The sequence below is a fragment of the Salmo salar genome, chromosome 19 (genome assembly GCF_965601325.2).
Source record: "Salmo salar chromosome 19, fSalSal1, whole genome shotgun sequence".
NCBI classification, from domain to species: Eukaryota; Metazoa; Chordata; class Actinopteri; order Salmoniformes; family Salmonidae; genus Salmo; species Salmo salar.
This window is the reverse complement of record NC_138309.1, coordinates 76,000,444-76,025,088: the sequence shown is the minus strand read 5'-3', so window position 1 is coordinate 76,025,088 and position 24,645 is coordinate 76,000,444. Positions and strand designations below refer to the sequence as shown.

The 24,645-nt window shown below is 44.2% G+C and overlaps 2 protein-coding genes and 1 non-coding gene across 5 annotated transcripts in view; all 3 read left to right on the top strand.

The window, feature by feature from the left end:
• The window catches only part of LOC106579556 (LIM zinc-binding domain-containing Nebulette), a 78,632-nt gene extending 75,047 nt beyond the window's left edge, over positions 1-3,585 (top strand). For both annotated transcript variants that reach the window (XM_045702701.2, XM_014159582.3), the window contains 2 exons: positions 885-1,006; positions 1,247-3,585. In XM_045702701.2, the coding sequence (XP_045558657.1) occupies positions 885-1,006; positions 1,247-1,423 (299 nt within the window). In that variant the 3' untranslated portion in view covers positions 1,424-3,585. The remainder of the gene's footprint in view (positions 1-884; positions 1,007-1,246) is intronic.
• A 1,624-nt stretch (positions 3,586-5,209) lies between these two features.
• trnat-ugu (transfer RNA threonine (anticodon UGU)) lies at positions 5,210-5,285 on the top strand. The gene has a single exon. It is a non-coding gene; the product is annotated as a tRNA-Thr (tRNA).
• A 2,969-nt stretch (positions 5,286-8,254) lies between these two features.
• On the top strand, positions 8,255-21,837 carry LOC106579555 (translocon-associated protein subunit alpha). Of its 2 annotated transcripts, XM_014159580.3 has the most exons (9): positions 8,255-8,431; positions 17,482-17,609; positions 17,706-17,802; positions 18,146-18,408; positions 18,537-18,613; positions 18,751-18,829; positions 19,820-19,913; positions 20,611-20,625; positions 21,069-21,837. In XM_014159580.3, exons 1-9 carry the CDS (start codon positions 8,362-8,364, stop codon positions 21,134-21,136), a joined length of 891 nt encoding a protein of 296 aa, XP_014015055.1. In that variant the 5' UTR covers positions 8,255-8,361; the 3' UTR covers positions 21,137-21,837. The 2 variants fall into 2 exon arrangements, with proteins under 2 accessions (XP_014015055.1, XP_014015056.1); XM_014159581.3 differs by lacking the exon at positions 20,611-20,625.
• Positions 21,838-24,645: the final 2,808 nt, after the last annotated feature.

Genomic DNA, 24,645 nt, shown 5'->3' with positions numbered 1-24,645 from the left:
CTGACCTCTCCCCCCGTCTCTCTACAACCTGACCTCTCCCCCGTCTCTCTACAACCTGACCTCTCCCCCGTCTCTCTACAACCTGACCCCTCCCCCGTCTCTCTACAACCTGACCTCTCCCCCCGTCTCTCTACAACCTGACCTCTCCCCCCGTCTCTCTACAACCTGACCTCTCCCCCCGTCTCTCTACAACCTGACCCCTCCCCCGTCTCTCTACAACCTGACCCCTCCCCCGTCTCTCTACCACCTGACCCCTCCCCCGTCTCTCTACCACCTGACCCCCTCCCCCGTCTCTCTACAACCTGACCCCTCCCCCGTCTCTCTACAACCTGACCTCTCCCCCCGTCTCTCTACAACCTGACCCCTCCCCCGTCTCTCTACAACCTGACCCCTCCCCCGTCTCTCTACAACCTGACCCCTCCCCCGTCTCTCTACAACCTGACCTCTCCCCCCGTCTCTCTACAACCTGACCCCTCCCCCGTCTCTCTACCACCTGACCCTCCCCCGTCTCTCTACCACCTGACCAACAGCCCACTAATATGTCGAATACAGAAGTCCCTAACCCAATATTTGAACGACTCCAAGGGTTTTGGAGATGGTTGTGGTGTTTAACTGTTTAAACCCTAACTCTCTCTGTTCTCTTCTCTACCCACATAAATACCTAACAGTCAGTGACCTTTTGATTCATGTCCAGGTCAACTGGGGATGGCATGGTTCCATTCCGATTTCTTTGTGATGTGATGTTCTATCTATCACCTAATACGCACAGTGAGACTCAAAGGAGATGGTATTCCTGCTCAAAAAACAGTTTGAGCACAAAATGAAAGGTCTCAAACGTTTGTCATGAATGTCTTTGTATCTTCCTGTCTGTCTTTGACTACCAGCTCCTGTGCTACCTGGGGCATACCATCAGAGTGCCCAGCCACAACAGCCGGGGTACGGCTACATGCACCAGACCAGCATGTCCTCTGTGAGGTCTCAGCAGTCCCCCCCATCTGTCACCATGGTGAGTTCCAACGCAAGCAGTCTATTCTACAGTAGGTTTTGTTAATTCATACAGGATCATATTTGTATGCCATGGCCAATTTAATTAGGAAACTATCCAAAATATGTCACTCATATTTGTTTACAATTGTTTTTGGGAATTCACACAATCAATGACTTGTGTGCCCTGATATTTATGTTGTACAACTAATGTTGTAGACACAAACACATGATTAACATTGTTGCCATACCTCCCGTTCAGAGAGTTTACCGGGCTCTCTACGACTACGCAGCGCAGGACCACGACGAGGTGTCCTTCCGCGATGGTGATGTCATCGTCAACGCTCAGCCCATTGATGAGGGCTGGATGTACGGCACCGTTCAGAGGACCGGCAAATCAGGCATGCTCCCTGCCAACTACGTGGAGTGCTTCAACTAAGGGCCGCATCTCAATAGTCTTTAAGTGATTTCCTTTCCTCTCCCCTTGTCTCCTCTCCTCAATCAGCACTGATGTGAAAACAAAAAGATTGGATAGGTGGAAGGGATAAGGCGGACTGGATGCCTACTGGGAAATTGACTTCCACCAGTTCTTTTAATTTAATTTCAGTACAGTTGGAGGAGAGGAGATGAGGAAAGGAGGCCATTCTAGATTATTGAAATGCACCCAAGGGGCTAGCCTTACCATGGTTTGGTGGAGTCCTCTCCCCAAGTGTCTGTTTGAAGCTTGGTCCTGGAGGGCTACTGTACATGAGCAGAGATAAAGGAACTGGGTGGTGTTGTTCAGTTTGCTCTGTCTAGACTACAGACCCAAACTATCATAGCTACTGTACATTACCCGCTGAAAATGGTCATGGAAAAATGTATCATGTAATAATAAGTTTTGCTTTTGGTTTAATTTAAAGCATTGGTGGCTTGTCCCACCTGAACAGTTAATGAAAAATATATATATAGTTCAATCAGAGAATTGTAACCCTCAAATAGACATTTAGCAGATAAAAAATGACCTATTCAATGGAATACATTTACCACTTTCCGGGAGAAATTGAAAACATCATGATTCCCACACTAGAAGCCACATTTGAATTTGTTAAGCAGTTTATTTTAGTTTCACACAAACGTTGTGTTGACTTCATGATTCCAAACGTGCATTCTTGCAGCACAAGAACAATAATGTTTTCGACTTATCCTGGAAAAGCGGTTAGTGGGTTTGCTTGAATAGCACCCCACCCAGTCCTCCAGCACCGGAATAGGGAGGGACCCGCTTTCTTCTTGTACTCCTTTGTATTTCAATTATTATATTTTGCATTTGGACATCAATACTAACCTTGTTTCATGTACAAATTAGGGGAGAGGGAGTGAAGGAGAAATGAACTTTTCAGGACAATCCTGAGTGATTGCCAGACAGTCAGCTGTTTAGCTTATATCATTAACACGCTGCTTCATTCTGTTTGTCTGATGACATAAGGGTTTCAACCAGCTCCACAAGTAAATATAGTTGATACAAACTATAATCGAGTCACACCATCTCACCTCTTGCTTTGAGTTCAGTGGAGTGTTTACATCTCATATACCAGTTTATCCTCACATAGGCTTGAATTAGATTATGTCCTCTTAATTTAGCGCTAACTAGCAACATGGTTGTCATATGTTGCCATGTAAACAGTGTCAAGTAAGAATGGTATATGAAGTTGGATTGTAAATCTTAAGATTTCGAAACTATTGTGAACACTTTTTATTCATAAGCTCCTATAAAGAAAACACTAATGACAGTACACTCTTGGAAAAAAAGGGCTCCAAAAGGGTTCTTCGGCTTTCCCAATAGGAGAACCCTTTTTGGTTCCAGGTAGAACCCTTTTTGGTTCCAGGCAGAAATCTTTTGGGTTCCATGTAGAACACTCTGTGGAAAGGGTTCTACCTGGAACCAAAAAGAGTTCTTCAAAGGGCTCTCCTATGTTGCCAGCCAAAGAACCCTTATTGGTTCTAGATAGCACCTTTTCTTCTAAGAGTATACATGTATTTGTGCATGTTATAAATGGTTTATAATATCTTAAGGCGTGCAAAATCCATGCACACTATTGTGACCTTTCAAGGACTTCATTTCTGGGTACATGGTAGCTGGGGATTCTATCTCTTTACCGTGGTTTTACATTTTTACATTTTTTTACATTTTAGTCATTTAGCAGACGCTCTTATCCAGAGCGACTTACAGTAGTGAATGCATACATTTAATTTTTTTCTGTGCTGGCCCCCCGTGGGAACATTTTGTACATTACATTTTATTACTGGAAGTGGTAACAAATGAAAATGTTGTGAAATGCTAATATTTATTGGCCTTTAAGAGACAATAACGGAACAGCAAGAAACATCAAGCTTGGTGTGTTGCTGATACAATTTATAAAGCCTTTTTTGTCCAAAGGTTTTTGCTTCTAGTAGTTCCATTTTTTTTAAATGTCTCTTTTAAAAAATGTTTACTCAGTTTGTACGCCAACACCGAGTTTATTGAGGTGTCACTTTTTCCTCAGTTAACCATTTGTTACATTTTTGGGGTCATTAATTGCAGTGTGTCACGAGAGAAAAATAAAAACGCTTTGTCGACAATGATTTTGTAATTGGTTCATTCAAACACCTTTTGACAAGCTACAGAGGATTTTACATTTAACAATACCACCATTTGTTTAAGGTTATTGTGCATAAATGTTGGTTGTAGCATGACTTATTATATATCTTACTATATCTAGTATATTGACAGCTAAGTGCAAAGATCACAGCAGGCACTGATGATGCATCATAATTGACGCATCACAATGACATACAGCAACATTGCATCATCATTTCTAGGAAGTCGGGGCAGGAGGAGGACAGGAAGAGCAGGTTATTCAGCAGTCTGACTATTCAGCAGCCTGATGGTCTGGGGGTAGAAGCTATGAAGCTAGGGTTGTGGTTGAGGCTAGGGTTAGGGTTAGAGATGAACCAGGATGTGGACATGAAGCTAGGGTCAGGGTTGTGTATGGAGCTAGGGTTAGAATTGAACCTGGATGTGGACATGAAGCTAGGGTTAGGGTTGTGGATGGAGCTAGGGTTAGAATTGAACCTGGATGTGGACATGAAGCTAGGGTTAGGGTTGTGGTTGGAGCTAGGGTTAGAGTTGAACCTGGATGTGGACAGGAAGCTAGGGTTAGTGTTGTGGATGGAGCTAGGGTTAGAGTTGAACCTGGATGTGGACATGAAGCTAGTGTTAGGGTTGTGGATGGAGCTAGGGTTAGAATTGAACCTGGATGTGGACCTGAAGCTAGGGTTAGGGTTGAACCTGGATGTGGACATGAAGCTAGGGTTAGGGTTGTGGATGGAGCTAGGGTTAGAATTGAACCTGGATGTGTGCATGAAATTAGGGTTAGGCTTGAACCGGGATGTGGACCGGAAGCTAGGGTTAGTGGTATAATACACCCTGGTTGTGTTTAGGCGTCAAACAGAAGAAAACCTGAAACAGGGAGGAACTACCTTGACTTGTTCAATAGCAAACGTTCCTTTTCGTTTTCTGTATGTTCTCAGTAATTTTGTTCACTCATCAGTCTGATTTACTTCATGAGCTAGAAAGTGATCATTCCTCAATAGCCTAGATAAGTAGGTCTTTATATCTTTCAACCCCATAAACTGTCCACAGATGCGAACGACTGTGACAGATTTGGTTTGCCATGCCCTTGTTCATGACCCCCCCCTGTCCTTGGCGATGACCAATCCAAAGACAGCATGCAGCATTTCCTGTGGCGTGAGCTTCTGTATGTGTCGGACAAAATCGCCCCACCAGCGCCAGGTGAGCCACTGTCTGGCCGAGTACGAACGGGCGCTGAGTCGGCTGGAGTTGGAGAACGTCCAGCTGAGGTATATGGAGTCGGACTTGCTAGAGAGGGCCGAGGTCAGCGAGAGAGGCCTCAGGCTGGCCAGGGAGAGCTGCCACCACAAGGACCAGGAGATCCACGACCTGAGAGAGGCCAACTGGGTCCTGGCTCTCACCACCGACAGGCTGAGAAAGGCCTGCCGGGAGAAGGAGAGTTGTCTGGTGGATTGCCAGAACAAGCAGAGTAGGAAGCCTGGGAGGATGTTACCGTTCGTGGAGGAAGGGGAGAGGAGGTCATTGCTGGGCCATGGAAATAAGGGAGGTGAGGGAAGTGAGGAATGTGCTATGCAGCCTCCAAAATCAGTGGAGGAGAAAGGCTTTCTGGATGATGGTCCTGTGTGGCTCAGTTGGTAGAGCATGGTGTTTGTAACGCCAGGGTTGTGGGTTCGATTCCCACGGGGGACCAGTACGGAGAAAAAAATATATGAAATGTATGCATTCACTACTGCAAGCCGCTCTGGATAAGAGTGTCTGCTAAATGAGTAAAATGTAAGGGGGTGGGTGAGAAGGTGGAGCTCTACAGCAACTCTATAGCAGACTACAGTCTTTACCTACATCTCAAAGGGAGTGGAGGGGATCTGTGCTTTGAGATGCAGCTTCCCTTGAGTTCAGAGGGGCCAGGTGTGGCTCAAGTGTGCCTTCTTCTAAGACAACTGAAGTCTACAGTCCGGGTAAGACTGATGCAGGCAGGAACCAAGCCATCTGGAACTTTGGTGCCAGTCTGGAGAAATTGCATAAAATATTGAAAGGAGGAGAGATAGACGATGAAGTGGAATATGTGATTAAGAATGATCAGAAAGGCTCTCCATGCACTAAAGACAGTATGGAGGAAGAAGCAGAAGAACTTGAGGAGGCTGAATTCATTGAAGAGGACTTTGTTAAGGTCTGTAGGCCTATTCATTCATCCATTATCCCTCCCATCATACATTTGAGCAAATGATCCATCTCTTACTACATCCTCTTTCTCCATAGGCTGTTGAAGTGGACGACAGCTGTGAAACACTGTGACTGCAGAAATAACTGTTTTTGAAGACATGCAGAGAAAGATGTCTTTCTTGACTCATTTGAACACCATCTTACTTCACTTCCACTTTACAACCCGGGAGTGTACTATAAAGGTCAAGTCACACGTCTAAATGCCTCTGTGTACTATTTGATAGGAAATGTGATGTATTTATTTGTTTTAAAGAAATGTAGGCTTACAAAATGAAGATATCTATCCACTTTCTCTCACAAAAAGTAAATTCAGGTAAATCCCTTCAGATGTGATGACGTTGTGTATACAGTACCAGTCAAAAGTTTGGACACACCTACTCATTCAAGGGTTTTTCTTTATTTTTATTATTTTCCATATTGTAGAATAATGGTGAAGACATCAAAACTATGAAATAACACATATGGAATCATGTAATAACTAAAAAAGTGTCAAACAAATAAAAATATATTTTATATCTGAGAATCTTCAAAGTAACCACCCTTTGCCTTGATGACTGCTTTGCACACTCTTGGTATTCTCTCAACCAGCTTCCCCTGGAATGCTTTTCCAACAGTCTTGAAGGAGTTCCCACATATGCTGAGCACTTGTTGGCTGCTTTTCCTTCACTCTGCAGTCCAACTTACCCAAAACCATCTCAATTGGGTTGAGGTCGGGTGATTGTGGAGGCCAGGTCATCTGATTCAGCACTCCAGCACTCTCCTTCTTGGTCAAATAGCCCTTACACAGCCTGGAGGTGTGTTGGGTCATTGTCCTGTTGAAAAACAAATGAAAGTCCCACTAAGCACAAACCAGATGGGATGGCGTATCACTGCAGAATACTGTGGTAGCCATGCAGTATGGCTGGTGGCATTGTCACGCTGGAGGGTCATGTCAGGATGGGTCTGCAAGAAGGGTAACACATGAGGGAGGAGGATGTCTTCCCTGTAACGCACAGCGTTGAGATTGCCTGCAATGACAACAAGCTCAGTCCAATGATGCTGTGACACACTGCCCCAGACCATGACTGACCCTCCACCTCCAAATCGATCCCGCTCCAGAGTACAGGCCTCGGTGTAACGCTCATTCCTTCGACGATAAACGTGAATCCGACCATCACCCCTGGTGAGACAAAACCGCGACTCATCAGTGAGGAGCACTTTTTGCCAGTCCTGTCTGGTCCAGCGACGGTGGGTTTGTGCCCATAGGCGACGTTGTTGCCGGTGATGTCTGGTGAGGACCTGCCTTACAACAGGCCTACAAGCCCTATGTCCAGCCTCTCTCGGCCTATTGCGGACAGTCTGAGCACTGATGGAGGGATTGTGCATTCCTGGTGTACCTCGGGCAGTTGTTGTTGCCATCCTGTACCTGTCCCGCAGGTGTTATGTTCGGATGTACCGATCCTGTGCAGGTGTTGTTACACATGGTCTGCCACTGCGAGGATGATCAGCTGTCCGTCCTGTCTCCCTGTAGCGCTGTCTTAGGCGTCTCACAGTACGGACATTGCAATTTATTGCCCTGGCCACATCTGCAGTCCTCATGCCTCCTTGCAGCATGCCTAAGTCACATTCACGCAGATGAGCAGGGACCCTGAGTCAGTAGAAAGGCCTCTTTAGTGTCCTAAGTTTTCATAACTGTGACCTTAATTGCCTACCGTCCGTAAGCTGTTAGTGTCTTAACGACCGTTCCACAGGTGCATGTTTATTAATTGTTTATGGTTCATTGAACAAGCATGGGAAACAGTGTTTAAACCCTTTACAATGAAGATCTGTGAAGTTATTTTGACATTTTTACAAATTATCTTTGAAAAACAGGGTCCTGAAAAAGGGACGTTTCTTTTTTGCTGAGTTTATGTTCCAGTAAGATTGGATTTTTAGCATTTATAGCAATGGTTATCAAATGTACTGCAGTGATGGATTTTAGTCACAGAAAATTGAGGTTGTGGTGGCAGCTGCAGAGAGGTATTTGGGTGTGCGAGACTTGACATGAGTTTTATTTTTTTAACCAGGCAAGTCAGTTAAGAACAAATTCTTATTTACAATGACGGCCTACCCCGGCCAAACCCTAACCCAGACGATGCTGGGCCAATTGTGCACCGACCTATGGGACTCCCAATCCTGGCTGGTTGTGATACAACCTGGAATCAAACCAAGGTCTGTAGTGACACCTCTAGCACTGAGATGCATTGCCTTAAACCGCTGCGCCACTCGGGTGGTAGTGGTGTCCCATCCTTTCAGGTTGTTGTCCTGAGGTAGGACTAAATATATTTAAATAGTGGAGTAGGGTGGTGTACTTTTTTGTTGCTGTGAGTGTTAGTGTTAGATGGTAGGGTATTTGTTAATTTATTTTTTCAAGAAAAGTACAAGGGAGTTGTACTCGAGTCTAGTAGGTGGCAGTAATGCACGTTTATTGGATGCCAACCGCCGTTAAACCTAATCGAAGAAGAAGTAGCAGCTAGGCTTCAGGGAATCCATACGTTTCCTAGTGAAGGAGGTGATTTCACATCAAAATGATGACATTTCTTCCTAAACTGCTTTTGCTAGTATTACTAGCTTTCCCGGCAACGATTATCATGAAAGGTGAGTCTATCGAACTGGAATTAGGGTTGACTAGCTGAATTGAAACAACCTTGGCTATTACAGTTAACGTTAGCTTTATGGAAAGCCACTGTCTGACAGTGTCCCAAGCGCATTTTGACATGTGCAAATATTATTTTCTGCTAGTACGGCATTGTAGCTACTGTCCTTCTCAAATAACAGTTTTGTCTGTTTCGATACTGGGCTACACGTTTTAGTACCTATTCATTTCAAATGTAATTTAATAGTGATTCTTGCTCAGTCAAAAGTGGAAGCTTCGGTAACTACAGTAGCTAGACTGACGTGTCCTTACCAGCCAGCTTGCGGCTAGCTGTCATTTATGTAGCTAGCTATCTAGGTTGTTAATTTGTATCTACACCATCACCTAGTTAAATTGATTTATGTTGTGTTGATCGTCTTTAATCTAACTATCTATCCGTGTGCTCTTTGGTGGAAGGTGTCTAGCTAGTAGTAGTGCTAACTAGTAGTTAACGTTGTCGATAATGAACAAAATTAGAAACGCAACATTTTCAAAGATTTCAATGAGTTACAGTTCATATAAGGCAATAAGTCAGTTGAAATACATTAATTAGGCCATAATCTATGGATTTCACATGGGAATACCGATGTGCATCCGTTGGTCACATACCTTTTTTTTTTTTCTTTAAGGTAGGGCATGGATCAGAGAACCAGTCAGTATCTGGTGTGACCACCATTTGCCTCATGCAGCGCGACACATCTCCTTCACTTAGTTGATCAGGCTGTTGATTGTGGCCTGTGGAATGTTGTCCCACTCTTCATTGGCTGTGCTAAGTTACTGGATATTGTTGGGAACTGGAACACACGGTCTTAAACGTTGATCCAGAGCATCCCAAACATGCTCAATGGGTGACATGTCTGAGTATGCAGGCCATGGAAGAACTGCAACATTTTCAGCTTCCAGGAATTGTGTACAGATCCTTGCGACATGGGGTCCTGCATTATCATGCTGAAACATGAGGTGATGGCGGCAGATGAATGGCATGACAATGGGCCTCAGGATCTCATCACAGTATCTCTGTGCATTGAAATTGCCATCGATAAAATGCAATTGTGTTCGTTGTCCATAGCTTATGCCTGCCCATCCAATAACCATATTGCCACCAACGTTCACATCAGCAAACCGCTTGCCCACACAACACCATACACGTGATCTGCGGTTGTGAGGCCAGTTGGACGTACTACCAAATTCTCTTAAACGACGGCTGCGGCTTGTGGTAGAGAAATTAACAGTACGTTCTCTGGCGACAGCTCTGGTGGACATTCCTGCAGTCAGCATGCCAATTGCACACTCCCTTAACTTGAGACATATGTGGCGTTGGGTGACCCAACTGCACATTTTAGTGGCTTTTATGGTCCCTAGCGCAAGGTGCACCTGTGTAATGATTATGCTGTTTAATGAGCTTCTTGATATGCCACACCTGACAAATGGATGGATTATCTTGGCAAAGGAGAAATGCTCATTAACAGGGATGTATCAATCAATTTGTGCACCAAGTTTTTGAGAAATGTAGCTTTTTCTGCATTTGTAAAAGTGGACCAAGACTTTACATGTTTCTTTTTTTTCTTCTTTTTTTTCAGTATATTAATAGTCTGATTTAATCAACAAATACGGTAGTCAGATTAAAAAGGTTAAAGGTACAAGACTTTGTACATATCTGGCTATGTTGACAAAATCACTATATATCCCATTGAGCCAAGAGGGGAGAGGCTACCTGTTTTCACAGTTCCAAGACCTGTCAGATACGTCCAGCTAACCCTACGCCAATGATGCTGGTGCATCTCCAAACTGAACTTAAGTAGCAATGATATCCTTCGCCACCATTGTCTGACGACACGACAGATGGCTTGAACCCGTCATGACTATTCCACAAACAAATCATTTAAGTTTCTTTCTAGAAAATGTCTTGTTTACATGATTGTATGAAAAAGGAATTTTGAAGTTGAGGGTGCAGTATTTATGGAGTTTGGCAATGAGGATGAAAAACTAGCATAGTTCAGCTAGTTTATCCAGGGAAAACAAACTTGGACTGAATATAGCTGGGTGCACATGAACACTAGACTAATTCAGGATTATAGTTTTTATGCCCTGATATCAGGAGCTGGCAGCAAAGTTTTGATGAAACGATTCAGACTGAAACTAATACATCAGATGACAAATATTTGAGAGCGAATCGATATACACTGCTCAAAAAAAATAAAGGGAACACTTAAACAACACAATGTAACTCCAAGTCAATCACACTTCTGTGAAATCAAACTGTCCACTTAGGAAGCAACACTGATTGACAATACATTTCACATGCTGTTGTGCAAATGGAATAGACAACAGGTGGAAATTATAGGCAATTAGCAAGACACCCCCAATAAAGGAGTGGTTCTGCAGGTGGGGACCACAGACCACTTCTCAGTTCCAATGCTTCCTGGCTGATGTTTTGGTCACTTTTGAATGCTGGCGGTCCTTCACTCTAGTGGTAGCATGAGACGGAGTCTACAACCCACACAAGTGGCTCAGGTAGTGCAGCTCATCCAGGATGGCACATCAATGCGAGCTGTGGCAAGAAGGTTTGCTGTGTCTGTCAGCGTAGTGTCCAGAGCATGGAGGCGCTACCAGGAGACAGGCCAGTACATCAGGAGACTTGGAGGAGGCCGTAGGAGGACAACAACCCAGCAGCAGGACCGCTACCTCCGCCTTTGTGTAAGGAGGAGCAGGAGAAGCACTGCCAGAGCCCTGCAAAATGACCTCCAGCAGGCCACAAATGTGCATGTGTCTGCTCAAACGGTCAGAAACAGACTCCATGAGGGTGGTATGAGGGCCCGACGTCCACAGGTGGGGGTTGTGCTTACAGCCCAACACCGTGCAGGACGTTTGGCATTTGCCAGAGAACGCCAAGATTGGCAAATTCGCCACTGGCGCCCTGTGCTCTTCACAGATGAAAGCAGGTTCACACTGAGCACGTGACAGACGTGACAGAGTCTGGAGACGCCGTGGAGAACGTTCTGCTGCCTGCAACATCCTCCAGCATGACCGGTTTGGCGGTAGGTCAGTCATGGTGTGGGGTGGCATTTCTTTGGGGGGCCGCACAGCCCTCCATGTGCTCGCCAGAGGTAGCCTGACTGCCATTAGGTACCGAGATGAGATCCTCCAACCCCTTGTGAGACCATATGCTGGTGCAGTTGGCCCTGGGTTCCTCCTAATGCAAGACAATACTAGACCTCATGTGGCTGGAGTGTCAGCAGTTCCTGCAAGAGGAAGGCATTGATGCTATGGACTGGCCCGCCCGTTCCCCAGACCTGAATCCAATTGAGCACATCTGGGACATCATGTCTCGCTCCATCCACCAACGCCACGTTGCACCACAGACTGTCGAGGAGTTGGCGGATGCTTTAGTCCAGGTCTGGGAGGAGATCCCTCAGGAGACCATCCGCCACCTCATCAGGAGCATGCCCAGGCGTTGTAGGGAGGTCATACAGGCACGTGTAGGCCACACACACTACTGCGCCTCATTTTGACTTGTTTTAAGGACATTACATCAAAGTTGGAATAGCCTGTAGTGTGGTTTTCCACTTTAATTTTGAGTGTGACTCCAAATCCAGACCTCCATGGGTTGATAAATTGGATTTCCATTGATTATTTTTGTGTGATTTTTGTCAGCACATTCAACTATGTAAAGAAAAAAGTATTTAATAAGATTATTTCTTTCATTCAGATCTAGGATGTGATGTTTAAGTGTTCCCTTTATTTTTTTTGAGCAGTATATAAACCCAAAACCAGCTGTATCTGCCAATAGTAAAACAACGCTTAAAACGATGTTTGAGTGAACCTGAATCCAGAAAATGTATAGTGAAGTCGCTTCTAGACACTGTAGACTCAAATGTATTTATATAGCCCTTCTTACATCAACTGATATCTCAAAGTGCTGTACAGAAACCCAGCCTAAAACCCCAAACAGCAAGCAATGCAGGTGTAGAAGCACGGTGGCTAGGAAAAACTCCCTAGAAAGGCCAAAACCTACGAAGAAACCGGGTGGAGATTATAACAGAACATGGCCAAGATGTTCAAATTTTCATAAATGACCAGCATGGTCAAATAATAATAATCACAGTAGTTGTCGAGGGTGCAACACGTCAGCACCTCGAGTAAATGTCAGTTGGCTTTTCATAGCCGATCATTGAGAGTATCTCTACCGCTCCTGCTGTCTCTAGAGAGTTGAAAACAGCAGGTCTGGGACAGGTAGCACGTCCGGTGAACAGGTCAGGGTTCCATAGCCGCAGGCAGAACAGTTGAAACTGGAGCAGCAGCACGGCCAGGTGGACTGGGGACAGCAAGGAGTCATCATGTCAGGTAGTCCTGAGGCATGGTCCTATGGCTCAGGTCCTCCGAGAGAGACAAAGAGAGAATTAGAGAGAGCATACTTAAATTCACACAGGACACCGGATAAGACAGGAGAAATACTCCAGATATAACAGACTGACGCTAGCCCCTCGACACACAAACTACTGCAGCATAAATACTGGAGGCTGAGACAGGAGAGGTCAGGAGACACTGTGGCCCCATCCGATGATACCCCCAGACAGGGCCAAACAGGAAGGATATAACCCCACCCACTTTGCCAAAGCACAGCCCCCACACCACTAGAGGGATATCTTCAACCACCAACTTACCATCCTGAGACAAGGCCGAGTATTGCCCACAAAGATCTCCGCCACGGCACAACCCAAGGGGGGGCGCCAACCCAGACAGGAAGACCACGTTAGTGACTCAACCCACTCAAGTGACGCACCCCTCCTAGGGACGGCATGGAAGAACCCCAATAAGCCAGTGACTCAGCCCCTGTAATAGGGTTAGAGGCAGAGAATCCCAGTGGAGAGAGGAGAACTGGCCAGGCAGAGACACGAAGGGCGGTTCGTTGCTCCAGAGCCTTTCCATTCACCTTCACAATCCTGGGCCAGACTACACTACACTGAAGAGATGAGTCTTCAGTAAAGACTTAAAGGTTGAGACCGAGTCTTTATCTCTCACATGGGTAGGCAGACCATTCCATAAAAATGGAGCTCTATAGGAGAAAGCCCTACCTCCAGCCGTTTGCTTAGAAATTCTAGGGACAATTAGGAGGCCTGCGTCTTGTGACCGTAGCGTACGTATAGGTATGTACGGCAGGACCAAATCGGAAAGATTGGTAGGAGCAAGCCCATTTAATGCTTTGTAGGTTAGCAGTAAAACCTTGAAATCAGCCCTTGCCTTAACAGGAAGCCAGTGTAGGGAGGCTAGCACTGGAGTAATATGATACATTTTTTTGGTTCTAGTCAGGATTCTAGCAGCCGTATTTAGCACTAACTGAAGTTTATTTAGTGCTTTATCCGGGTAGCCGGAAAGTAGAGCATTGCAGTAGTCCAGCCTAGAAGTAACAAAAGCATGGATTAATTTTTCTGCATCATTTGTGGACAGAAAGTTTCAGATTTTTGCAATGTTACGTAGATGGAAAAAAGCTGCCCTTGAAACAGTCTTGATATGTTCTTCAAAAGAGAGATCAGGGTCCAGAGTAACGCCGAGGTCCTTCACAGTTTTATTTGAGACGACTGTACAACCATCAAGATTAATTGTCAGATTTAACAGAAGATCTCTTTGTTTCTTGGGACCTAGAACAAGCATCTCTGTTTTGTCCGAGTTTAAAAAGTCAAATGACATCCCCAAGAGGTAAAATATATAGTGAAAACAATAGAAACAAACGGAACCTTGAGGAACACCGAAATTTACAGTTGATTTGTCAGAGGACAAACCATTCAGAGACAAACTGATATCTTTCCAACAGATAAGATCTAAACCAGACCAGAACTTGTCTGTGTAGACAAATTTGGGTTTCCAATCTCTCCAAAAGAATGTGGTGATCGATGGTATCAAAAGCAGCACTAAGATCTAGGAGCACGAGAACAGATGCGGAGACGCTGACACCATTAAAAGGTAATTTACCACCTTCACAAGTGCGGTCTCAGTGCTATGATGGGGTCTAAAACCAGACTGAAGCGTTTCGTATACATTGTTTGTCTTCAGGAAGGCAGTGAGTTGCTGCGCAACAGCTTTTTCTAAAAATTTTGAGAGGAATGGAAGGTTCGATATAGACTGATTTTAGTTTTTTGTATTTTCTGGGTCAAGGTTTGGCTTTTTCAAGAGAGGCTTTATTACTGCCACTTTTAGTGAGTTTGGTACACATCCGGTGGCTAGAGAGACGTTTATTATGTTCAACATAGGAGGGCCAAGCACAGGAAGCAGCTCTTTCAATAGTTTAGTTGGAATAGGGTCCAGTATGCAGCTTGAAGGTTTAGAGGCCATGATTATTTTGATCATTGTGTCAAGAGATATAGTACTAAAACATGTTAGTGTCTCCCTTGATCCTAGGTCCTGGCAGAGTTGTGCAGACTCAGGACAACAGAGCTTTGGAGGAATACGCAGATTTAAAGAGGAGTCTGTCATTTGCTTTCTAATGATCATGATCTTTTCCTCAAAGAAGTTCATTAATTTATTACTGCTGAAGTGAAAGCCATCCTCTCTTGGGGAATGCTGCTTTTTAGTTAGCTTTGCGACAGTATCAAAAATAAATGTTGGATTGTTCTTATTTTCCTCAATTAAGTTGGAAAAATAGGATGATCGAGCAGCAGTGAGGGCTCTTTGATACTGCACGGTACTGTCTTTCCAAGCTAGTCGGAAGACTTCCAGTTTGGTGTGGCGCCATTTCCGTTCCAATTTTTTGGAAGCTTGCTTCAGAGCTCGTGTATTTTCTGTATACCAGGGAGCTAGTTTCTTAGGACAGATGTTTTTAGTTTTTAGGGGTGCAACTGCATCTAGGGTATTGCGCAAAGTTAAATTGAGTTCCTCAGTTAGGTGGTTAACTGATTTTTGTCCTCTGATGTCCTAAAATGGTGGTCCGATAGTCCAGGATTATAAGGAAAAACATTAAGATCCACAACATTTATTCCATGGGACAAAACTAGGTCCAGAGTATGACTGTGGCAGTGAGTAGGTCCAGAGACATGTTGGACAAAACCCACTGAGTCGATGATGGCTCCGAAAGCCTTTTGGAGTGGGTCTGTGGACTTTTCCATGTGAATATTAAAGTCACCAAAAATTTGAATATTATCTGCTGTGACTACAATGTCCAATAGGAATTCAGGGAACTCAGTGAGGAACGCTGTATATGGACCAGGAGGCCTGTAAACAGTAGCTATAAAAGTGAGTGAGTAGGCTGCATAGATTATGACTAGAAGCTCAAAAGACGAAAACGTCATTTTTTTTATTTTTTTTTGTAAATTGAAATTTGCTATCGTAAATGTTAGCAACACCTCCGCCTTTGCGGGATGCACGGGGGATATGGTCACTAGTGTAACCTGGGGGTGAGGCCTCATTTAACACAGTAAATTCATTCATGCTTAAGCCATGTTTCAGTCAGGCCAATCACATCAAGATTATGATCAGTGATTAGTTCATTGACTATAACTGCCTTTGAAGTGAGGGATCTAACATTAAGTAGCCCTATTTTGAGATGTGAGGTATCACGATCTCTTTCAATAATGGCAGGAATGGAGGAGGTCTTTATTCTAGTGAGATTGCTAAGGCGAACACCGCCATGTTTAGTTTTGCCCAACCTAGGTCGAGGCACAGACACGGTCTCAATGGGGATAGCTGAGCTGACTACACTGACTGTACTAGTTGCAGACTCCACTAAGCTGGCAGGCTGGCTAACAGCCTGCTGCCTGGCCTGCACCCTATTTCATTGTGGAGCTACGGGAGTTAGAGCCCTGTCTATGTTCCTAGATAAGATGAGAGCACCCCTCCAGCTAGGATGGAGTCCGTCACTCCTCAACAGGCCAGGCTTGGTCCTGTTTGTGGGTGAGTCCCAGAAAGAGGGCCAATTATCTACAAATTCTATCTTTTGAGAGGGGCAGAAAACAGTTTTCAACCAGTGATTGAGTTGTGAGACTGCCGTAGAGCTCATCACTCCCCCTAACCGGGAGGGGGCCAGAGAGAATTCCTCGATGCCGACACATCTTTCTAGCTGATTTACACGCTGAAGCTATGTTGCGCTTGGTGACCTCTGACTGTTTCATCCTAACATCGTTGGTGCCGACGTGGATAACAATATCCCTATACTCTCTACACTCGCCAGTTTTAGCTTTAGCCAGCACCGTCTTTAGATTAGCCTTAACGTCGGTAGCCCTGCCCCCTGGTAAACAGTGTATGATCGCTAGATGATTAGTTTTAAGTCTAATACTGCGGGTAATGGGGCTTGCAGCACAGCTATCCTCGCCGTAAGGCGATCGTTCTCCTGTATATTATGAGTACAGCGACTGCAATTAGAAGGCATCATGTTAATGTTACTACTTAGCTTCAGCTGTTGGAGGTCTTGACGAACCATGTCCAGATAAAGCGTCCGGAGTGAAAAAGTTGAGTGAGGGAAAAACTAAAAATATAAACGGTAATTTAAAAGTAAAAACCGTAAAGTTGTCAGGTAGCAAAGTAAGGTTAGCAACAAAAACGCACAGCAGCATGTAAACAAATCTGCAAGTTGTGACCGGAAATGAATGTGCCTAGTCTTCATCTCCTGTCACTCAATTCACATCAAAAACCATGATTTCAACATGGGACAAGCAGCCCTCTATTTTTGGCAAAGCCTGAAAATCATATCTGTTCTTCTGACATTGTAGCCAGCAGTGTTTTGCTTGAGGGGTTCAACGTTAGAAGCTTGCGGTATGAGTTATTTGATAATTCAATTAATTTTGCTAGGCCTAAAACCTGTGACTGTAATGAACACAAGATTTGTTCAACCTCCGTTTTAATCCCTTGATAAGATATTAGCTATGTAGCTAAACGCCCTTGCTGCAGCCATGGTAGGTCTGGTGATGTGAACATAATAATAGGATTCATTTTGACTCAGTGACTTCTCTAACTCAAGTTAGTTTTCACAAAATTAGATTTTGTGAGATTTCAAATTGGATGTATTTCCTTACAATCAATGCAGGGCCATTGGTGGCAGCCCAGGATGCTACTGAGGATGAGGAGGCAGCTGATGAAGATGCTGTGGAGGATGTTGATGTGAACGATGAAGATGACGAGGCCGAAGTTGAAGATGATGAAAATACGGAATTGGTAAGAGATTAGGCTACTTTTGTCTGCCTCCCGAGGCCTTTTTGTGTGTAATATTTTTTTTTTAAATTAACGCAAAGTCTCTTTTGTATATTTTAGACGGAAGAAAAAGAGGAAGAGGAGGAGGAAGCCGTAGGAGGAGATGTGAAAGCCTCCCCCAATGCTGACACCACCATCCTCTTCGTCAAGGGAGATGGTAGGAGTATAGGCACTGACTAGGGCTTGTCTCAACATATCTGCATGTTGAATTTTGCACATAATCTCCTCATAATTGTTTTGAACTGCTTGTTTTCACTTCAATTCTAAGACTATGACATGTATTTGTAGATGGATTAATTTAGCGACGATGCTTAGGATATACGTTTCAACCTCAATTTTTATTTGTGCATTTATTGCACATTGCACTGAACAAATGTCTGCTCAATTACTTGAATGAAAAGGAATTAATCTGATTCTGACAAGCCTGAGTGCTTCAAATTCACATTTAAAGCCACCACTCCTACTCTTCTGTTGCTCTTTCTCCTGTCTTTTGCCTTCAGACTTCCCAGCCAACGACATTGTGAAGTTCCTGATGGGCTTTACCAACAAAGGCAGCGACAACTTTGTGGTGGAGTCGCTGGACGCATCCTTCCGCTACCCGCAGGACTTCCAGTTTTACATCCAGAACTTCACAGCCCTGCAGCTGGGCGTAGTGGTGCCTGCCGGGCGCCAGGCCACGTTTGAGTACTCTTTCATCCCCGCCGAGCCCATGGGCGGGCGCCCCTTCGGCCTGGTTATCAACCTCAACTACAAGGACAGTAACGTAAGTGGGCCTTGGCTCTTGTCTTTCCTTTGCTTGTGAGGTTGCACTTTCATATGAAATGGGGAAAGATGAAAGATAGTTCACCAGCTGGAGGTGATATCTGAGCCTCTCCCTTGCGCCTCTCTCAGGGTAACTTGTTCCAGGATGCTGTGTTCAACCAGACCGTGACCATCACCGAGAGAGAGGACGCACTGGACGGAGAGACGTAAGTGAGACTAGATGGGCTAGCCCTCTGTTGGAAGACGGTCAGAAGGGCTAAATGAAACCATATTGGGGATGGCTGCCAAACAAATAGCCGCCACACCTGGTGTCTTAACTCCTCTCTGTCTTCTGTATCTCTAGGATCTTCATGTATGTGTTCCTGTCTGGATTGGGTCTGCTGGTGGTGGTAGGCCTTCATCAGCTGCTAGAGTCCAGAAAGGTAAAGCTTCAAAGCCGACACCACTGAATGCAGAAGAATAATTAATTAAAGCTGCACTATGTAACTTTTTGGGTGACCTGACCAAATTCAGATAGAAATTAGTTGTAGTTCTGTCATTCTCATTGAAAGCGGGTCTAAGAAGCGGTAGATCTGTTGTATGTGTGCTTTTTCTATGCTTCCCATTCTTAAGTTTTGTTTTTGCGTCTTCAACTATTAGAATTTTAGCAACTAGGAAGTGGCAGAGTAATTTCTGCGTAGTGCACCTTTAAGCATATTTTTCCTTTATGTGTGTGCTTTCCTTGTTTTTACAAGAGTGATACGAAGACCGAAAGATATGTACTTTCGATAGTTTTGCTGAAGCAATGCACCATGACAAGATTTACATAGAATGTTGGTAGATGAGCAGTCCAGAGGGAAAGGAATTAGGAGATGCCTCTTCACATTCAACAGTGGGACTCTCCCAGTTCAGATGATTGTCAGTTGATGAGTCAATGTCCTTCTTTCAGGTTGAACACAGTGAGAGTCAGAAAAGGATTCGAGCTAGTACCACTACTTTTCTGAGGAACATGGAGGTAGACAGGGAAAGAGGCGGGTTCGGTTTCAGCTATTTTGTTGAAAAGCAAGAATGAAGGCAAAATGGATGTATGCTCCACCACCAATCACCACCACCACCAGTCACCACCACCAATCACCACTACTGGGAAATGAATGAATGAATGAATTAATGAATGAATGAATAAAAGGGCTAGGGGAACAATGTTGAAAAGGCCATGGGTGTGGAAGATGGGTTTTGGGGATTGTGTTTCAATGTTGTATTGAGAAAGTTCAAGTGTCTAACCCACACTAGAACATTTCAGAAGACTGAGGGGGATAAAGAGTTAAGTTTGCAAGACAATTTTAAGGTTTTGTTTATGTAGAAGTCTAGTGAAAGTATAAGTTTCGCTTCCTCTTCAGTTCGGTCACTCTTGTGTTCTCCCCCACCCCGTGCAGAGGAGGCGGCCAGCTGCCAAGGTGGAGATGGGCACTTCTAGCCACAACGATGTGGACATGAGCTGGATTCCCCAGGAGACCCTTAACCAGATCAGTAAGTCCCCACCTCACCACTCACTCATTCAACATTATGCTAGCTAGTAGCCACAGGGGAGCTAGCTGTTTTATGCTAGCCATTAGCCACAGGACATTATGCTAGCTAGTAGCCACAGGGGAGCTAGCTGTTTTATGCTAGCCATTAGCCACAGGACATTATGCTAGCTAGTAGCCACAGGGGAGCTAACTGTTTTATGCTAGCCATTAGCCACAGGACATTATGCTAGCTAGTAGCCACAGGGGAGCTAGCTGTTCATGCTAGCCATTAGCCACCGGGGTGCCAGCACCTTCAAAAGCTGAGCCTAGGTTACTAACAGTGTAAAGTGAAATATATGGGTATATCTTAGATTGAGCTGCATAAGTGCATGGAAAAAAGCTTTTGAAGCTACAGTGTCAAATGAAATGCTTTTAAGAGGACTGAAGTGTAAGCACATCCTAGCTGCTATGCCCCATCCTTGCTGTGGTCCTCTTTCTATAGCCTACATGCTCTTCTATTGTGCAATCCCCTCTAGTTCACCAACTGCTGTCAGCTTTGTAAAGTTGCAATGTTTCCATAGATGCTTGTTGTCAACTTTGGGGATATTTCACTTTTTTAGAATTCTCTCTGTTTGGCTGGTGTTTCAAAACAACCTGTTCTCTCTCTGGGCATGGGTTCATTCTCTTTTCTCTCTCTCCCTCTTTCCTTGCGTCTTCAGTGCAGAGTCGGCGAGGTGAGGCTTCCCTTTCTCTCAGGAGTGAGCGGTAGTAGTTTAGCAAAATGTTAAGTTTGCTCTAGTTGTAGACATAAAGAACGTATCTGTTTGACTCAACAGTGAATTCAATTAGCATATTCAGAAGTACTGATATCTCAATCATTGATTCATGTTAGTCTCTGTTGTAGCATCTATGGTCACTGACATCAATCCCTAGTCCCTAGACACTCCTCATAGGTCTGAAAGGGTCAATTTGATATAGACCTCAGCACCATATTTGCCTATGTGGAGTTTCTACCATAACTCATCCAATTCTTACAGATCTACAAGATGCGGCTAGGTGTTGATTTTAGACTGTGCCTATGCAAAAAGTATTTGTAAGATCTCCATATCTGATCCAAAGAGTGACATCTAAAAAGGACCTGCAAACCTTCCCTAAATCTCTCCTGTTGTTTCCCCAGACAAGGCTTCCCCCAGACGATCTCCCCGCAAGCGGACACAGAAGCGCTCTGCTGGTTCGGACGAGTGATGGGCCCCCACTGCCCAGTTCTGCCAGTCGCACCTGACGCAGCCGAGGAGAGGCAACAGCCTTCTCTCACCACAGAATCTCTTCACAAGAGGCCGGTTTCTACCGCTAAACTAGACGATAAATACCAAACGGACCCATTTAGTTTTTTGTCAAGGCGTTATTATCACAGGTATTAAACGATAGTGGGGGATGATACACTTCATGGTTTTTTCTTTTAGGTAATTTTTTTGGTTGCGACTGCCTTTCCTTTTTTGACCTGTGGATACCTTTTTGAGGCAGAATAGTGATTGTTGTTTTTGGTATCCCGGAGAGCCGTGATTACACACACCTTGTCTGTAAAAACATATATATATTTATATGTTTTGCACTGGTTAATATCTACACATTTGTGTTTCTGTCACATTATTCTCCTCTGCTGCTTCGTGGCACAGAGGATGGCCAGCTTCGAATCTTGTCATTTGAAGTGCACTGCAATGTTTGGCCATCTTTCACAGCTTGGATGATTCGGTGAAGACATGAGGACATGGTAAACGGGCTTCTTTTGTCCTCAATGTGCCTGTAAAAAAACATGTTTTGTGTCATTTACTGTAGATTTGCATTCTTTATATTCCAAGGCTCGATTTATTTCATCTACGCCTATGAATTCAGTATTTAATTTTAAATCTGAGGATCTGAATAAAGCACTGGTGTGTGTATGTTTACTGATGAGTGCCCTGCAATGCTAATTTAGTTTCCTGACTTGTCTGGGATAATTACTTGTGTGTTTTACAGGCACAGTACATTCACTACTGTACCACAAGGCCCCCCATTTCATAAACTTCTGAGAGGGGCTTTGGACTAACTGTTCGGCACTGACTGTCAAGGACTGTCAAATTTGTGAAAACAAATGTTTGCTATTAAATCTTCCACTCCCCCTCCCCCAACCGTCTTTCTGTTGTGTGATTCATGGAGCTTTTTAATGACCATTTGAGAATAGATGGATCCCAAAATATTTTTTTCCCCCTCTGTATATGAACTTGTAATGAAAACATATTGTAGCAACAAAAAAAAGAATTTTTACACTGCAGTATGAAAGTGTTCATTTTGGACACTGGTGCAGCTTGATGTAGAAAACAGAAAATGAAAGTGGAGATGTATGTGATATGTCTTTATTTACTGCAGTGTGAACTAATACATATATTGTCTTCACTCTTGCTGAACACTGTCAATGAATTCATTTAAGTAATTGATTTGTGTATAATGGGTAGAGCAATAACCGCACAGCCCGGGATTAAAACAAACAGAACTCTGCAGAAATTGCATTTAGTCAAACATAACCTTTTTAAAATGCAATGCGATGTCTGTGCATTGTAGTTTGTTTGAATCCTGGGCCTGTATCTACAAAGCATCTCATAGTACTGATCTAGGATCTGACCAGATAATCTTATTCATTATTATCCTTAGAGATACTTTTTGTAATATAGTGTATGTGGACATCTGCTCGTCGAACATCTCATTCCTAAATCATGGGCATTAATATGGAGTTGGTCGCCTCTTTACTGCGATAACAGCCTCCACTCTTCTCGGAAGGCTTTCCACTAGATGTTGGAACATTGTTGAGGGGACTTATGTCCATTCAGCCACGAGCATTAGTGAGGTCGGGCACTGATGTTGGTGTGCCAAGTCATCCCAAAGGTGTTCGATGGGGTTGAAGTCAGGGCCATTTAAGTTCTTCCTCACCGATCTCGATAAACCATTACTATTGAAAGTCAACTTTGGGTACGAAAAACGGTGCCTCCTCTTTCTATATTTTCTAACACAAATGGGGTTTCATTCTGGTCATGTGCGCCACGACAGCTAATGGTGCTTTCAATACAACTGGGAAAACTAATTCAAATCATGACGTCAATGATCTTCAGGTCGGAAAGTCGGGAGCTCTGGAAAGAAGACAGAGTTTCCAATTTAGTATTCCAAGTTGGAACAAAAATTTTCCCGTCATTTTTTTTTTGCGTTCCCAGTTGTTTTGAACGCACTGAAGTCGGGAGTCGTTGATTTCCGAGTTACCTGTAGTTTTGAACTCAGCATAAGCTAGCCACTATAGTTAGCCAGTAACGCCTCCAGTAGCACTACTGTACACTATATATACAAAAGTATGTGGACATCCCTTCAAATGAGTGGATTCTGCTATTTCAGCCACATGTATAAAATCGAGCACACCGACATGCAATCTCCATAGACAAACATTGGCAGTAGAATGTCCTTACTGAAGAGCTCAGTGACTTTCAACGGTGAACAAGTCAGTTTGTCAACTTTCGGTCTTGCTAGAACTGCCCCGGTCAACTGTAAACGCTGTTATTGTGACATGGAAACGTCTAGAAGCAACAACGGCTCAGCCACACAAGCTCACAGAACGGGACTGCCGAGTTCTGAAGTGTGTAGCATGTAAAAATCATCTGTCCTCGGTTGCAACACTCACTGCCGAGTTCCAAACTGCCTCTGGAAGTCAGCACAAGAACTGTTCGCCGGGCCGAGCAGCCACACACGAGCCTAAAATCACCATGCGCAAAGCCAAGCATCGGCGGGACGTGTATAAAGCTCGCCGCCATTGGACTCTGGAGCAGTGGAAACGTGTTCTTTGGAGTGATGAATCAAGCTTCAACATCTGACAGTTCAAATCTGGGTTTGGCGGATGCCAATAAAACGCCCCAATGCATAGTGCCAACTGTGAAGTTTGGTGGAGGAGGAATAATGGTCTGGGGCTGTTTTGCATGGTTCAGACTAGGCCCCTTAGTTCCAGTTAAGGGAAATCTTAACACTACAGCATGAAATTACACTTTAGACAATTCTGTGCTTCCAACTTTGTGGCAACAGTTTGTGGAAGGCCCTTTCCTGTTTCAGCATGACAATGCCCCCATGAACAAAGTGAGGTCCATACAAAAATGGTTTGTTGAGATCAGTGTGGAAGAACTTGACTGGCCTGCACATAGCCCTGAACTCAACCCCATCGAACACCTTTGGGATATATTGGCACGCCAACTGCAAACCAGGTCTAACCAGGCCTCTTGTGGCTGAATGGAAGCAAGTCCCCACAGCAATGTTCCAACATCTAGTGGAAAGTGTTCCCAGAAGAGTGGAGGCTGTTATGGCAGGAAAGGGGGGGACCAACTCCATATTAATACCCATGTTTTTGGAATGAGATGTTTGATAAGCAGGTGTCCACATACTTTTGGTCGTGTATGAAGTGAGTTGTGTATTTGCATACGTCTTGTCTGTATTTGAGAAATAAAGTGTCAATATGTTCAATGTTTAATATACATTACATGACCTCTAAACCACACAAGTATAAGTTATGTATTCACAGGACCTGAGTTCGAGAACCTGGAGTATCCCTTTTGTTTATTTGATCGCCCCCAAGAAATCGGCCAAAGCTTCAGGTTAGAGGGTTGTTCCACGAAATGAGTTCCCTTCGTGTGCCTTTGATAGTTTAAGTAGAAATTGTGCCTGTTATATTATAGTGTTTTACAATCGCT